Raw genomic sequence first — 16,072 nt, 5'->3', positions numbered from 1 at the left:
CTCACTGAAGCTGACATCATACTAGTAGACTAATACTCCAGTCATAACTGCAGTAAAGTGCAGACATGCTGCAAATATGTGTACATCTAACAGTATGTGTATTTGGCTTACGCACAAGTCACAACTTGTTCTTCGGTCTGACATAATTTGAGAAAGTTTGCTTGTATATTGGGTAAATATAGGACAGGTATGGTCATAGTCTGTGTGATTATGTGTGTGTATGTGTGTGTGAGCATGTACATATGCAGTTAATGAGCATTTCAGAAATGAGAAGCGCTCCAAATCGTGCTATTCAGTGTATCACTTTGAAATAGTAATCTTCATATCACAACGGTGAGATAAAGAATGGAAAAAGCTCTTTCATCAGCAAGAAGAAATAATTGTGCAGCCTTATAAACTCGGTAATTGCATATCAGTGTTTGGAAGCAGAAATAGAAGACACGAGTCCAATGGCTTGAAGGGCATTAATGCCACTATGGCTCAAAATAGATATAGTAGTAGTCATAAAGGAAGACAGAGAGACCACTTAGCCTCGAGTTATCTTCAAGTCTAGGAGCAGGATGCATGTGTTAAATAAGACTGTTATATAATTCCTTTGTATACACATAATATATACACTGACAATGATTATCTATTCTTACTGCGAGGTATATACCATAAAATATATGTATATATTTGTTACATATGTACATAAGGCAGAACAGAAAATATACTGTACATCCAAAATGCACAAAATGGTCAAAATATATTTTTTTATCTTTATTTTTTTTTTAAGAAGCTCTACGTGAGACATTGTGAATCACACAGAATGTGCAACTTGCAGATGCTACACAAAACATCTGTAAAGTTGAATTATTGTGTTTCATGATTCCTTTTATTTCCACACATTTCTCTCCCAGTGCTATCTTCAACCTGCAAAAAAAAAAACTAGCACAGCTTATGGTGGTTCCTTAAATCAGTGAAAACTGGCTAAAGTCAAAATGAACTGGCAAAATTCAGACTGAACTGGCATTAGTTCTACATTGCTGCACAGTTTTGCAGATAAAGTAACATTTGGGAATCCCTTCTACACTCTTGGTTTCCACAGATGAGCTTTTCAGGCAAGATAAAATGGTTGTTGTTTGGCACAGACATGGCTCCTAAACCAATAAACCAATATCCTGGGCAGATTTTCAAATATTGTTGAACAACTTCAGTGCATAGGTTTTCATTTTTGTTTTTGTTTCAATTCTTCTTTTCTTGAAGATATTTTCTCAGATATTTGCCCCTCCACATTTCAACAATGCAAACTAGTACAGTTTCATCAAATCTTTGCAGCAAAAAAGTAGTTCCTCCAACATGTGTCTTTCACAGAAAGATGGCTTGAGGCACTTACTGTCGTATATCAGTTTTATAGTACATCATTCCTGCATGATGCTTCTATGGAGAAATATGCTGCAAATTTACACATTTCAATTACTAATTTCGCAGATCTGCTCAGCTATGATAATTAAATCCACAAAATGCCCCAGAAGCTGAATCGATAGTCAACTTGTGAGATAGGAGACTCTTGTAACGTGATGGCTTGAACAGCTAGAGTCTGCACTGTCCCATCAACGAGTAATAGGCCTCCATTGCAGTGTGGAGGTCGTAGTAATTCCTTCACTTCCAGTCGATGTTGTACACCTTGCGTTCCTCAATGCCACCACTCTTGAGGTAGTTGTTGTCGCTGACCAGCCAGTAAGAGATGTCGTTGTTGTAGCCCGGGTTGGACCGCTTGGCCCGCACCGCGGTGGGCTGGAACAGGGCATGGCTCTGGATGCCCTCTGTGGATCTGGTCTCCGGCATGTAGAGCTGGATTTTGTCCAGCAGGAAGCCTGGCCAGAAGACATCGTGCTCTGGCACATTCTCAAGGCTGATGTACCGCTTCTTCAGATGCCTGCAAAGGAAGGTAGAAAGACATAACAATATGTTGACAGTTGAATGATGCTTGAATTTTGGCACCAATGTGGTACAGGTTATGAAAAAACAAAGGGCAATATGCCTCCTATTTTATTTCAATAAGATGTGCTTTAATTTGTTGCTTTCTGGCAATTTTCTTTAAAACCTCATAAACATAGCTTTCCCAAGGAAATCTACCTTCATTGGAATGTTTGTAGTGGTCCCCACTCTCAAGTTTTAGCCTTGTTCAGGAGACACTCCCAATTTAAATCAAATTTCAATATGAAGACAGTATTCCTTGCCATACAATCTCACAAGAAATAATTTGATATGCTCTTCATACTCTGATGTCTTGTTGTGACACCACCTACTGACCTTGATTATTTAAGAGGGTTATTGCCTCTAAATCAACCAACATGACAGGTATAGTTTACTCCCCTCTCTCCCTCTTCCCCTAATGAGGACTTACTTGGTAAGCTTGTCATACTCCTCAAAATTCATCCAGCAGTCAATCTTCCTGGAGATAAAGGCCTTGCCACTGGACAGGTTCTGCATCTCTGGCTTGGGGAAGACATCTTGTTTCTTGGGGTACACGTGCTTGGAGTCCACCAACACCTCACCTACACAGCACAGAGAGGGCAAAGGGGATATTTATGAGGTCTATCATGAGTGCATGCAGTTGCATACATTCACAAGAATAAGTATAAGATATTAGAGAAAACAGATTTAGGCTTTATATGATTAGAAAAATTGCACTTGCTTGACTTAAGATGGCCAGAAATAATAGAGCACAACTGAGTTGAACACAGTTCTGATATTTAGTCTGGTATCAATTAGTTTCTACGCTAAAAATGAAGTGAGTTTGAAAGTACAGTGCTGTAGTAGCAGATCTAACCAGTATTTTCATGTCATAAAATGTCAAAAGTGAGAATTTCTTCTTGTTCAAGTTGTCCTTATATACACTTGTAGGCATCCACTAATTTTCACTGGACATCATAAAAATCTCACATCTATTAACAAGAGAGAAAGCAAAGTGTCTCCATCATACTCCAAGACATATGATGGGTACAACATAAAATACGCACACCTCCCAACCTTTCTCGCTGAAAATAAGGGTGATTTGGCTCTAAAGCAGGAAAGAAAGAGCTGCTCCCATAGAAGTGTGTAACAAAATTATCATGAACTAGATATATCGCTACGGCTACTGATATGCCTCCGCCATAATGCATGGTTCTCCTAATAGGTCTATAGTACAATGTCTTGACAATGTGTGATGACAGTTTCACACAATTGGCAAAATATTAAAATGACAGGTTTGACACAAATGTGCTGAATGTTCACTTTTTCTAGAACTAGGTTCAATTGGATGAATGATTAAAATGTCAGAGTGCAGGTATTTGGGGAACTGATGATTTTTACTTGACTTTTGACCTTTTTATAAGTCTATGCATTGAGTAATTTTCAAGGTATTGAGAAAAAGCATAATTTCAGTATCAAATGGGAAAATAGCATTATCTAAACCTGGCCTTTGACCTTTGATCTCACAGTTCCAAAGAGAATCACTGTTAGGTTGAACATGCATAAATATGTAAGTTTCATGACGATACCTTGAGTTACTTTCGAGATATGGAGGAAAAAGTGCAATTTAGCACTTTCACTTGACCTTTTACCTTTTGACCTTTGACCTTTTGGCAAGAAACTTCCCCAAAAATATATATTGGGTAATACATGCCATACATCAAGTTTGAAAAAAAAAAAAACCCTTCAGGCATATTGCATTTTAAGGAAAGTAGTGATATTTTGAGGAGTTGACCTTGACTTTTGACCCCCTGACCTTTGACCCATGACCCCAACTTCCCTAGATAATCACTGCCCATCGGTACAAGCATATATACTAAGTTCCATGAAGATACCTTGAACCATTTGCGAGATATGGAGAAAAACATGAAATTTCAATTTTTTTTCACAAAATAACCTGTGACCTTTGACCTTTGACCCTGTGACCTTAAAATCCACACAAAGTATCATCCCCCAAGGATATACCCTCATACCAAGTTTGATGTAAAACCACCACACGGTTCTTGAGATATCGACAAAAACAAAACGGGACGGACGGACGTACGGACGGACGTACGGACGGACGGACGGACGGACGGACGGACGACCCGAAAACATAATGCCTCCGGCCACTTCGTTGCGGAGGCATAAAAATAGGAAACTCCTAATGAAACAAGAGCCGGGAATGGTCAAAATTCAGATTCTTTCCTCTAATAAAATTCAGAATGGTCGGGATGTCTAAATCTGTATCGGCCGTAGAACCAAGGAAGGGACTGCCCACCTGATTTGGTGACAACCACTTTCTCCATGTCGTGATACTCCACGGGTGACTCAGGAGGCTTTGGTGGCTCGGCAAACTTGTTGGACATGGTGTGGGTGCCCGGCTGTCGGAGTCGCCTCTTGAGCTGGGTCACTCTCTTGTCACCGGGATGCAGGAGAGCTAGAATCCAGAGATGGTGATGATGTCAAACACACACAAAAAGAAAAGTTCTGGGTCATCTGCTCATGAGTCTTTGTTTTCATTTGCTGTCATTAATTCAGTCACTGGAATGAATTTCAACTTTGATCATTCACTAAGTAGAATTGGCAAAAGGCACTTGATTTTGATATGATGATCACAAATTTGAGAGAAAAGGAAAGTGGGGAGAAGTCAGCTGGTATTCTTCATGATGTGCTGAATGAATACTGGTTATGGGGACACACATCTGTAGTGTACATGATGATTAAGTTATCATGCTTTGTTTTCTTCTATGTACATTATTTCAATGACACGGTTGATTGATAAATCGTCTCCAGTAAAACTTGAATATAACTAAATTACATTCAAAACGCATTCCTACACATCCAATCAGATGCTTCCTTCATTCATGTAAAGTGTCATGTCATAGTGAAGTTATTTCAGGTATTAAATGTATTGTGTGATGTGGTGGAGATTTCAAATTACAATGAGCTATACATTCATTAAATTCTATGCAATTGATATTGTTGTTGATGTTTATGCATACCAAACACACTACATCAAAACTCATGAGACATTATAAAACACCAAACAGATACTGTGCTTGAAGCATATTGTTACACCATGACATGTATCACAGCAAACTATTGCATGAATCATGACAAGGAATTGCATGCTACATTTCCAGGTACAGTATATGAGAGAAGTGCTACCTCTTTCAAGAAGCTTGGGAGTGAGTGGTATCTCCCTCTCCTCACACAGCCTACAGATGGCGTGGTACTCGGCCAGTCGGGCTGCCCTGTAGTCATGGATCTCCACAGCCAGTTCGCCACCCAAGGTGGAGGGCTGGCTGTGCATGTCAATGGCCTTGTTCCCCGTCTTGATCGGACTCTGAATCGTGCGGGGGAGTCTGCCCTGCCTCTCCGGCTGCAGAATCGGGATCACACAAAGAGTGGAATTCAGAGGCACATCGTAAAGTTTGCATGAATGAATGAATGAATGGTTTACTGATCACGATGATTTTTGCTGAAAGTTGCTTTTAGAATTACACAAGGACTGACAATCTGCAGTAAATATATCCGATGAGTGTTTTACATGTACATATAAGTATATACATTTTTCTTTTTACTTTAAGCACCTCACACCAAGATCTTGCCAAACAGTGCTATTGTTATCACTGGCTGTTATGGCTCTTTTAAAATTGAGCATCTCCACATAACCGAATCATCTCTACATGACGTGTGGTTGACCAGCAAGAGAATTGGTAAATACAGAGGTAACTTTTTCTGTCTCTCTTTTAGCTATATTCATCAGTATCATAAAATTATGCACATTTTTGTCTCCTTACATCATTGCCATTTCATATACTTCAAAGACTTCTCTGACCTCCTGAACACAAAATTGGACATAATCACTGATTTTTATCATGGAAAATAAAGCTCTCATTAAGCACACCACAAAGGAAACGGACAGAATAAAATATGCTTTGTGCCTTGTTCTACAATGGTTTTGATAAAATACTGTACGTGCCATATGTTTTGTGAGGTCTGAATTTCGCAAATTTCGCTAGTCGGGTGCTATTTCCGAATTCAACAACACACTAAAATATGAACTCTAATCTCGACATGAACGTGATGTGCACGCACACATTTCTCCTTTCATTACTGCACTCCCAAACACAACTTTAACCTCTCGTGAAATTGTCAGGAGGTCTCAATTTGTGAAAAATTTGACTCGCTAAATATATGGTGTATACAGTACAAAAATATCAGAGTCCTTTAACATCGCCACACAGCAAGAGCACTGCCTAGTCTCTGGCTCTCCAGTCTATTTCAAGAGCAAAACAAAACACTATCCCAAAGATAACTCACATTTGCCGCCTGATAACGCTCCCTCTTCCTCTTGATGATCATGTCATCTGGGGTTAATGCCCTCCTCTCTGTAATGTCCATCTTTGGGATCTCCAGCAGGGATGCTAGGGAGTCGGGCGTGGTCCCTTCCCTTGGCTCCTGGGATACCTCTGAGGAGAGGGCAGGGGTGGAGGCCGACTCCTTGACTGTGGTGAGGCTGGGCGGGACCGCTGTAGCCTCAACCACTGGCGTCGAACGTGCCTTCATTTCACTCTTCCTACGCTCCTCTGTATTATTAAAGAAAGGGTAGAAGGATCAAACACTGTATATGTTAACATTTCCAATAGAAAATAATTCTACTCATTAAAGGTCCTGTTTACCTTTGGGAGAAGTGATTTAAAAAATGTTCAAGATATCACTATTGATGCATATGTGTAGGTCAGTTGTATCACAAAACATCCTCCCATATAAAATTTTTGCAATAAAGCCTAAAATATAAGGAGATATCACTATTTTTCTCATTAAACCATAAGTGTAGACAGTTTAGTCTGGAAACATTTTCATTATAACTATTGTTCACATTTTGTATTGTTAACAATAATTAACATCAATTATACAGGTTCAAATTTTTACATTGTTTCTATCCCTAACTCACATTTTAGAAGTATTTTGAAGCACTAATGCTGGGCTTTTGTTTTATCTGCAAACGGTAAATTATGCCTTTACGTGAAAAATTTATTTGACTTGTTAAACAATCATGAGAGTCAATTGCTGTAAGTTCTGATTCATCCAGGTAACATTCAATTAAGAAACAAATATTAAATCACTGCATCCGGACTAACTATTTGATTCTAACAACGGTTTCATGTCAGATCTTGGATGCTTCATCAGCTCGTCTGAGCTGGTAAAGTGTCCAAAACTGAACCTGAAATTGTTCTCAGAATTTAATATCAAGTCCAGATGGAGTGATTTAATTTTTGTTTCTTAGAGATCATGAGAGTATATGAGAGTCGTTGGGGCCTTCACCCGTTTTGCGCCACAAACCTATGATCTTCCTCTTCCGTTCCTCCAGCTGGTAGCGCTCCATGCCCTGCACAAACTCCCGGTAGTCGACCTCCAGGTTGTCATCCTCATCCAGTGTATCCATCATCTCGTTGAGCAGCTCATCTGAGATTGGAATCTTGGCCTGACATGGCAACAGATTATAAAGGGAAGAAGAGTCTCACTTCAGTTTTTTTTTTTCTCAATATTTTGGTAGTTTTAGTACTTTACACAGATCCAGATTGAGCAGGAGTAATTGGCCATTACTCTAATATATTTAAAGGGTTCATCATGTTCCAGTTTCTAAACTGACTCACACATACAACATTCTACAATTAACATTGATTTACGGCTTTGTCTTTAAAAAAGTATCCTTTTGAGGGATATGCATTTCTGCTTTAGTATCAAGATCTCATGCCTTTACATCCCTGCTCTGATCTTGTAATCCATCACATTTGCTTACTTCTTTTTTTCCAACACAAACATTTGAACATTCTACCCAAGATTACAAAGAGAGGGAAAAGAGAGCGAGTTGAATAGAAGTAGTACAGTAGAGAGAGACCTACAATTTTCACCAGTGTTCTAATAGCAGCAACGCTCTCACCTCTTTGATGACTTTTCTGAACTCCTCCCGGGTGATGGCCCAGCTCTTGTCCTTGTCGGCCCTCTTGAAGAGGTCCAGGAGTCGGACTTTGTTGGTGGAAAGGTAGTCGGCCAGGATTGTCATCCCTTCCGGCTGGGGTTTCAGCTCATCTTCATCCGTCTTCGCTTCCTTCTTCATCTTCACTTGCTTCTTCTCTTTCACCTTCAGCTAGGGATGCACCAATCATTGGATAATTAGATCTTTTAATACATGACATGGAGAAGACAATATTCTGGGGAATACACTCGCTTACAAGGTTTTGTATTGCTCAGAGAGTGCCGCAAACATTGATACTTTATCATCACATTTAGACTTGTGAAATGTTTATGACAAGTATCGATGGACAAGTAGACGTTGGCCAACATGAACGTAACTATTTCTTCATTTTACTTGCTACTAAGTATTTCTTCATTTTGCCCATAAAGCCCTACACACACACATTTTCCCTTGATCTGGGGTTTATCAATACTCTTTGTTGTGGATGATGTGTTATGATGTAATGCTGCTGAAATGATAGGCTCATGTGGAATGCATATCATGAAAATATCCTATATCAGTTTCAAGTCATGAACAAAACAAAAGGAAGAATATAACTGTTGTACTTGTAATGATAAGGTATTGTACCATGATGGATCTTTCGAGCCACTCACTCCAAACATTGCTTTCTGCAGTTTTGATTCTAACATTCAAGTGGTAATAACTGCTATTACCTTTTGGTGATTATACACACTGCTATCGAAGTTTTACTCATTTAGTATTTCATATTCAATGAATTCAGAAACACATTTTTTCATGTGAAGGTTTACTTCCCTATAATGACTTTGTCACATGAATGAAGTTTTAATTAAAAATGTGGTATAAAGACATTTCCTGGCTGTGTATTTGTTGACAAGATCACAGAACAAAAAACACAACTACATAACTCCTGGGATAAATTACCGAAACAACCAAACCTTAGAAAAAAAACCAAACCAAAACAAAACACTAATGATGTGGCTATGTTACTTCTCATCCAGGCTGTCTCAGTATCAATGAAATATGAGGAAGTAAAGTTTGAGGTACATTGTACTCTGCAGTATCACAGGACAATCTAGTTGTACAAGGCAAAATGGAATAAAGTATGTTCTACAATATATGTTTCCTCTTAGTATAAACAGATGGAAAAGATAATGTTAAGCATGCAACCTGACACAAAAATAAAAAGGATTTTGAAAAATGAAAGGAAATAGCTGATGTCCCTCAAATGGCATGATTGCGAGGATGATTCACGTGGAATATATACCATTCAATGTCATGGTTCTGAAAGTATTCATGATGACCTTAATCAAGAGGCAGGAAGCATTACTAAGATTAAGTTTGTGCTAATTCTGTTCCTTCCCAACAAGCAAGCATAATATTCGGGGGTAGAGGGTGAAATCGCCATTGAAAGTGAAAAGATGGTTGAAAATACTAAAGCCAATGATTCTGATCTATTTCTTTCCATCACCTAGGCTGTAATAAATATAGTTTTGAGGTACAAATACCCGGTGCAAACATTTTGCTAGTAATGCTCTGGATAACAATGTAATTCATATAGGACTAGCAGCTTGAAAAACAGTGTTATCTATTCATATACACCTGTATTTCTTTTCAGTCTAAGTGGAGGAAATTCATCTATTTCTTTCATATGTCGCCCTGGAACTTTCAGTACAATCTTTAAACAGCCTATTAAACAAAGGAGGTTGAAATTCATCAATGTAAAAAAATTAAAGCTTTCATCTCAAAATACAAGACAAGCTATGAGTTCAAATTTCATATCACAAGTACTTGTGAAAGATGAGAACTTTGCTTGGAATCACATGGTTTACTGAATAAATTTGTTGGTATTATTGTTGTCATGCCACTTCCAAAATTACATCAATCATCAAGACATCAAAATGGAAACATTCACCACTGCAGAAACTGGTCTGCCTGACTGTTTCACATCAAAGAAATTGTCTTCACTTCCATTTCATTTTACCACTTGAGCAGTACAATAAATTTCTTTTTGCATGAAAATGTAAACAATAATACAGCATTATTCCTTTCCCTCTGAGAAATGGAAGAGTTCAACCACAATTTTTTTTCAAATATTTTAAATCAGGAGATTAGAAAGAGAAATATTTTCAAGGGCATATGTTAGAAGAAAGATACAAACATCTAAACAGATATGGTATATCACCGAGATGTTACTGTCATGCTACATTATTTTTCGGTATCCAAGTCAAGGACGCATAGACTATGATTTCAACATGACAACACGTTACTTGCAGCAATGCAATCATTTTGATGCAAAATTCTCTAGATTTTAAAGCCAAAGTCAAGACAGAAATAGATAGGCAAGTATATTCAGAACACACAAGTCTAGACAGGAGCACTAGTCCTTGTTACAACAGTAGAATCACAAAATACAGGAGAGCTCTGTAAACAGTATGACACATTTTATTGAGAGATATCAAAATAACTAATTCCTGTAACAGGAAGCTAGATGATCATCTACAGCAAAAGGAAACTACCAGCTACGTAACGTAATTGTACAACCACTACTTTTTGAAATGTCCTTGGTCTATACCAAATAGCTATATATTTGGAGAGCAGAAAGAGACAGTATACACACAACAATTGGTAATTGATAGATTGGAGCAATTCATCATGCATGGAAGACAGGGGAATGAACATGGTGTTGTGTTTAATTTTGGAAAACATCACTGAGAGGAAAGAATAAACAAAAAGTGTAGAAACTATTGTATGACAGCTATGTATGATCCATGCAAGCATGCAAAATAGCAATGGGTGGCATATACCTCGGGTACAGGGAGAGTCTTAATCGCTGTTTCAAGCTAGAGCAAAAGCAAACAATGATAATGGTTTTAAAAAGACACATATAAAAATCAGCAATGGAGTGCAAGCAAAAGCACTTTGCATATGATAGATAATCATCACTTGCTTTGTGATATATGATTTCATGCTACAATGAGCATCACTTCATGTGATTTACTTTTTCAGCAATATCAAGAGAATAGGGGCGAATGATGTGTAAGGTTTAGCTTTTCCTGTAATCATTTCCCGTCATTTTGAACAATTTTAGCTTGTTATAAAAAAAAGGGGAAAATAGTATCAACAAAGTACACTTGTAACTACATTACACATTGATTCAATCATTGAACTTTGTATTTTGAATATTGATTAATCAAGCAGAAATCCTAACCAGACATAAATCAAGACATATAATTGGACTCCTGCCTATTCAATGTGGACAGAACCAATAGTTGCCTTTTATATTTTAACACAAAGCAATAAGCAGTGATGATATTCTTTAGCATGTAGACTAAATGAATTAATCTGAATTGAATATAGTTTTATGAAGATTAATAAGTAGTATCATCATTATTATCACCATCATGGTCATCATTATTGCAAACATTATAATATTATGGCATTAAAAATAACAATGATTTAATAAGTTAGAGAGTTTCACCTTCAAAACCCAAGCGCATACCTTGAGAGCTTCGGCTGTACGTCGAGCTTCTTCCAGCTGTGCCAGGACCCTTTGCTCCAGAGATGTAAGGTTAGGCTTGGCCTTCAACCAGGACTCTTTGAGGCCCATGGACTCCAGACCAGCTCTTAGAGCCATCCTGTCGTGCAGCCAGCCCTTGTATTCACTCATCCTCTCTTGCACCTAGACAAAAATGCGGCACAGTGTTTGACTTTGTGTTTTGATAGTAATAAGTGACATTAACAATGCATCACCAGAGAAGGATGTGACTGAAATCTAGATAAAACATCTGTATGCGAGATGGTAATACAAAGGCTCTTGAAACAGCACATGAAAATGAAAATGACTGACAGGTTAATTTACCAGTCTTTATTTTTCTTGCTAGAATAAGTTATGGTACAGCATCTGGATATTGTTTTCTTTTCACTGGTAAATAAACTTATATACAGATAGATTACCATCTTTTCTGCATGAACACACATACATGATAATCACATTAAAAAATGTACTTGTACACCTCTTTCCATTCTGCAGGAGACTTTGAACTTCTTTAATAGCTACAATGTATTTCACAAGTACTAGTATTCAGTTCAGTTAAGTTCAGCATATTTTGCCTTTCACAGAAAAACATGATGAAGAGAACAAACAGAAATGAATACAAAAGCACACACAAACAAGTGCATGCCATCTAAGAATAAGTGGTATGGACATCTATGGAGCACTGAGAAGCTTGTGTAAAGGGCCCACTAACAAAGAGCTATGATGACGAATTGATCATTACGCCTACGAGAAAAAAACAAAACAAACTATTGTATGCCATTTAATTGCATGTAAACATGCATACACAAATACACACACACACACACACACACACACACAAACTCATGGAGAGAGGCTTGTATTATTCAGAATGTACATTTCATATCAAATCCAGGAACAGATCAAAGATAGAAAGAGAGGAATAGAAACAGGAGTATAGAAAGACTCTGGGCATCCAGTTAATTTATTCTTTTTCAACATGGATTTGAATCTCTTATAAGAGAACTCTACACAAACATTCTTCTTCTCAATGAAATATTGGAGGCAAATATTTTGAAAAGCATTTAATAATTGCTGATGTTTGACGGATAGAATAATTATGCAATTAGCACCCTTTGTCTGTTGCGACAATAATGTACGAACAAACTGAAGGAGAACAGGACTGACCGGTCATCAAATATTCAGGGAGAATGACTACCATTTCTGCTTGTTGGGGAAGACAGGCTTTGCGTTAAGTACACTGTGTACAGTGTATTTCATACTGAGTATCACACTTACCTCCATGTCGTGCATGATCTCCTTGTCCCTCCTAGTCAAGACAGTCCCCTGGGCACCAATGGGTTCTAGCCTGGGCCTCCCATCCCCCTGGGGCCTAAGCTCTGCTGTGGCCCTCTGAGTGCCTACATGCCTCTCCACACCAGTCCCATCTCCCATCTTGGGGGCAACATGGATGCGCTTCCTAATTCTAGGATGACCGAATACCCTCGCTGCCAGGGAGAACTTCTTGGTAGCTGACAGATCTCGGTGCTTGTATAGCTTCAGTTGCTCTTCCATGGGAAGGAATTCAGTGCTCTGGGGGTTAAAGAGTCTCCGCAGACCAAAGTCTGCCCAGCTGTCTGCACTTTCTGGTCGCTCTTTCTGTTTTTCCTTAGTCTTGTTTTTCTTCTTTTTCTTCCCATTTTTGGCATCTGAATCCACCGGCAAGGTTTCATCTGTTCCGTTTTCAAGTTCCCGTGCCATTTCAATACTTGAATCCTTGATATCTCAGGGAGTAGAATTAAATAACATAATTTTGTCCTTCTATCATGAATTCTTCATCACTGGTGAAGAAGTCCCTGTTGAATGACAACATAACACAACAACAACAAAATGAATAAGTAGCATTAATAGACAACTAAAAGGCTAAGCTTAGAAAACTAGTAGTGAATCCTAGAAGTAGTTGATGTTGTATAGTTGGACCTACTACTCATCAACCACTTTTTGATTAAATACCTTATATCCCTCAGTTTCACCTTAATTTCATTCCATTCGAGGCAGAAAATACAGCAGATTCATATCCCAGCCTTAGATTGTTGACTCGTACTGTACGCACAGAATTCTCAGCGACAAACACAAGTGACATTTTTTACTGAACACCGGCGAAAGCTCATCATTTTAATTGACCGCCCGTTTTTCTTTTGAAAAGCATGTAAATCAAGTGAATGGGCAAATACATGTTAACAATAATTATGTGTATTCTTCAATTCTTTTTCCTTCTGTTTCCTCAGTTTATATACCTGTATCCCCCTAATTTCTCTTGATCTGTATACATATTCAAATGTGCCAGAGTGGCGCATCCCGTCCCACACATACTTTTGATTTTATACACGAGAAAGCCATTGCGCGAGGGTGGTCAATCTAAAAATAGGTGGTCGATGAGTAGTAGACTTACTAATACTTTGTAATTAAAATTCAAAATAGATCTAAAATTAGTTGCAATCCTGAGTTACATTTGCCATTATTTCAAACTGAATGAATTAGAAATTTCAAGTTGACAGCTAAGTAAATATAGAATCCAGAAACCAGATAATGTAATATTGTGGAAACTGAACAAATGGTACCTGTACACTTCACAAAATCACTGAACCTGGTTGAATTGTAATAGAACTCCTGTATCTTGTTGAATTATTTAACTAACAATATAAATAACATTAGGAACATTGTCATTAGGAACAATAGCAACTGGCAGCCTTCTTCTTAGCCTGAACACATGTGCTCGGACACCACGGGTAATTTGTAAGAACTTAAGCATTACACAAGGTAACAAGGTTAATTCAGACACCTTTTAGTTTTAGATTCTACAGAAAACTCTGCTTCACTTTTAGGCCTAACTTCGTAAATACTGTAAAAGTGGATATTTTTGCGCAACTAATTTTTTGTGCTTGGCCAGGTAAAAAGAGTTTCACATGTTTTTAATTCGTGCTAGTTTTTGTTTGCGCGAAATGCGCGAAAATTTCTCAACACCGCGAAAATATCCACTTTTTTACAGTAGGCCCAAGAGGGCACTGCTACACTACAGCAACCAGAGAAGATAGGAATATATGATCTCTTAAACTACTCTAATTACAATTGTTAGGGCTAACGTTAGCTAGCTAGTTCTCTACACACATTGAAAGTTCAAATGAATTCTCTTGCACTTTTGATTACGATGGGGGACATCTTGCAAGAGTCTTGGCACACAGAAAGTAAATTCAATGCTGGACTGCTGTCTAGAGCTCCTGTTCTGCTATCGTATTACTAGAGTCTATAACTGTACACAGCCCTGTCGCTGTACACAAGTGTACTTTGTGTACAGCGACAGGGCTGTGTATAGTTATCTAGAGTCTAGAGCCTAGAGGTCTACTAAAACGTTAATATGCCAACACTTCAAGTCCAACGGTTTACCTTACATTGTTCTTAATACATGGGACTGTTAGTTTACGTTACTTGCCGTATAGCTACGGAGGCGAAACTTAGTAAGAATTGCTCTCTCATCCGAAACTTTCCATCAATTCACATGAAACAAAACATGACAACACATTCGAAGTCTTAGAGTGTAATTTTCTGTAAAACTCCCATAAACTTATGGCATATTGTTCGGAAAGGTTGCTCTCGAGCTCTGATCTCATACATACCAAATGTCAGGTGGGTAGCGTTTTCGACACGATATATGGTTGCCCCGACAACCGTATGCACCTGCTGTCGACCCGATGTGTCACTGTCAAAATGTATGAATGGCACCGTCGCGCCGTACTATATACTACCAGCTCCCTAGCTACAGTACGTTACTGTACACTAATGCAGTAAATTTATTTATTTTTTTTCAATCTGACGTTACTCTTCTGATATCGGATGATGTCTTTAAATTCACGGATGTTTCCATACGTAGAATGAGTGATGCGTTACACATGGTCTCTGGAAGGTTTATATATACGCAGGGTCCCTATTATTAGTATTACTATAAAGTCTCCGATATTCAAGAAATCTGAATGTGACTCTAATTTACTATATATTAAAGTGAATGAAAGTGACACTTGACACCATTTCAAGAAAAATTACTTTTGCAGGATATACGTTCTTTTTTCCCTGTAACAACCCCATATTTTTCCTCTTTTTCTTTCTCCTCCTCTAATTCGGATGTCCCTTTGTGTTTCTCCATTTCTTGTGTTCTATTTTATCATGTTCTTATATACTCTCCCTCTAATCATGATAACGACGGGATTGATGATATATCATAGCTATGATTATCATTATTGCCATCATTATTATCATCACTATATCATCATTATTTGCTACACACCATTAAAGAGGAAAACCACCCAAAAATAAATAAACTCACAATTTTTCATATACACGTATGTTATGTATGAAATTCAGATGGGGGGGGGGTGTTATTCTTGACTAGTACAGGTAAAAGCATATTCCCATACTGAAATATATCAGAGTTAGAATTTGTTCTTTTCTATTTTTTTTTTGGGGGGGGGGTTAAGGCAAGTTTTTCATTTACTCCAAGTATACAGCTAAAATGTGAG

The 16,072-nt window shown here is 38.0% G+C and overlaps 1 protein-coding gene across 1 annotated transcript; it reads right to left on the bottom strand.

The window, feature by feature from the left end:
- Positions 1-1,641: 1,641 nt before the first annotated feature.
- On the bottom strand, positions 1,642-13,352 carry LOC139742396 (EF-hand calcium-binding domain-containing protein 12-like). Its single transcript, XM_071652969.1, has 10 exons — positions 12,801-13,352; positions 11,487-11,666; positions 7,931-8,137; positions 7,330-7,471; positions 6,303-6,572; positions 5,656-5,665; positions 5,149-5,345; positions 4,259-4,417; positions 2,390-2,540; positions 1,642-1,918 (listed from the first exon to the last, which is right to left on the bottom strand). Exons 1-10 carry the CDS (start codon positions 13,260-13,262, stop codon positions 1,642-1,644), a joined length of 2,055 nt encoding a protein of 684 aa, XP_071509070.1. The 5' UTR covers positions 13,263-13,352.
- Positions 13,353-16,072: the final 2,720 nt, after the last annotated feature.

This window comes from Diadema antillarum, unplaced genomic scaffold, assembly GCF_040938485.1.
Source record: "Diadema antillarum isolate AM-2024a unplaced genomic scaffold, OU_Dant_1.0 seq00000998_RagTag, whole genome shotgun sequence".
In the NCBI taxonomy this organism is placed as follows: Eukaryota; Metazoa; Echinodermata; class Echinoidea; order Diadematoida; family Diadematidae; genus Diadema; species Diadema antillarum.
Note: the sequence above shows the minus strand (reverse complement) of the source record. Positions and strands in the feature narration are given on the sequence as shown.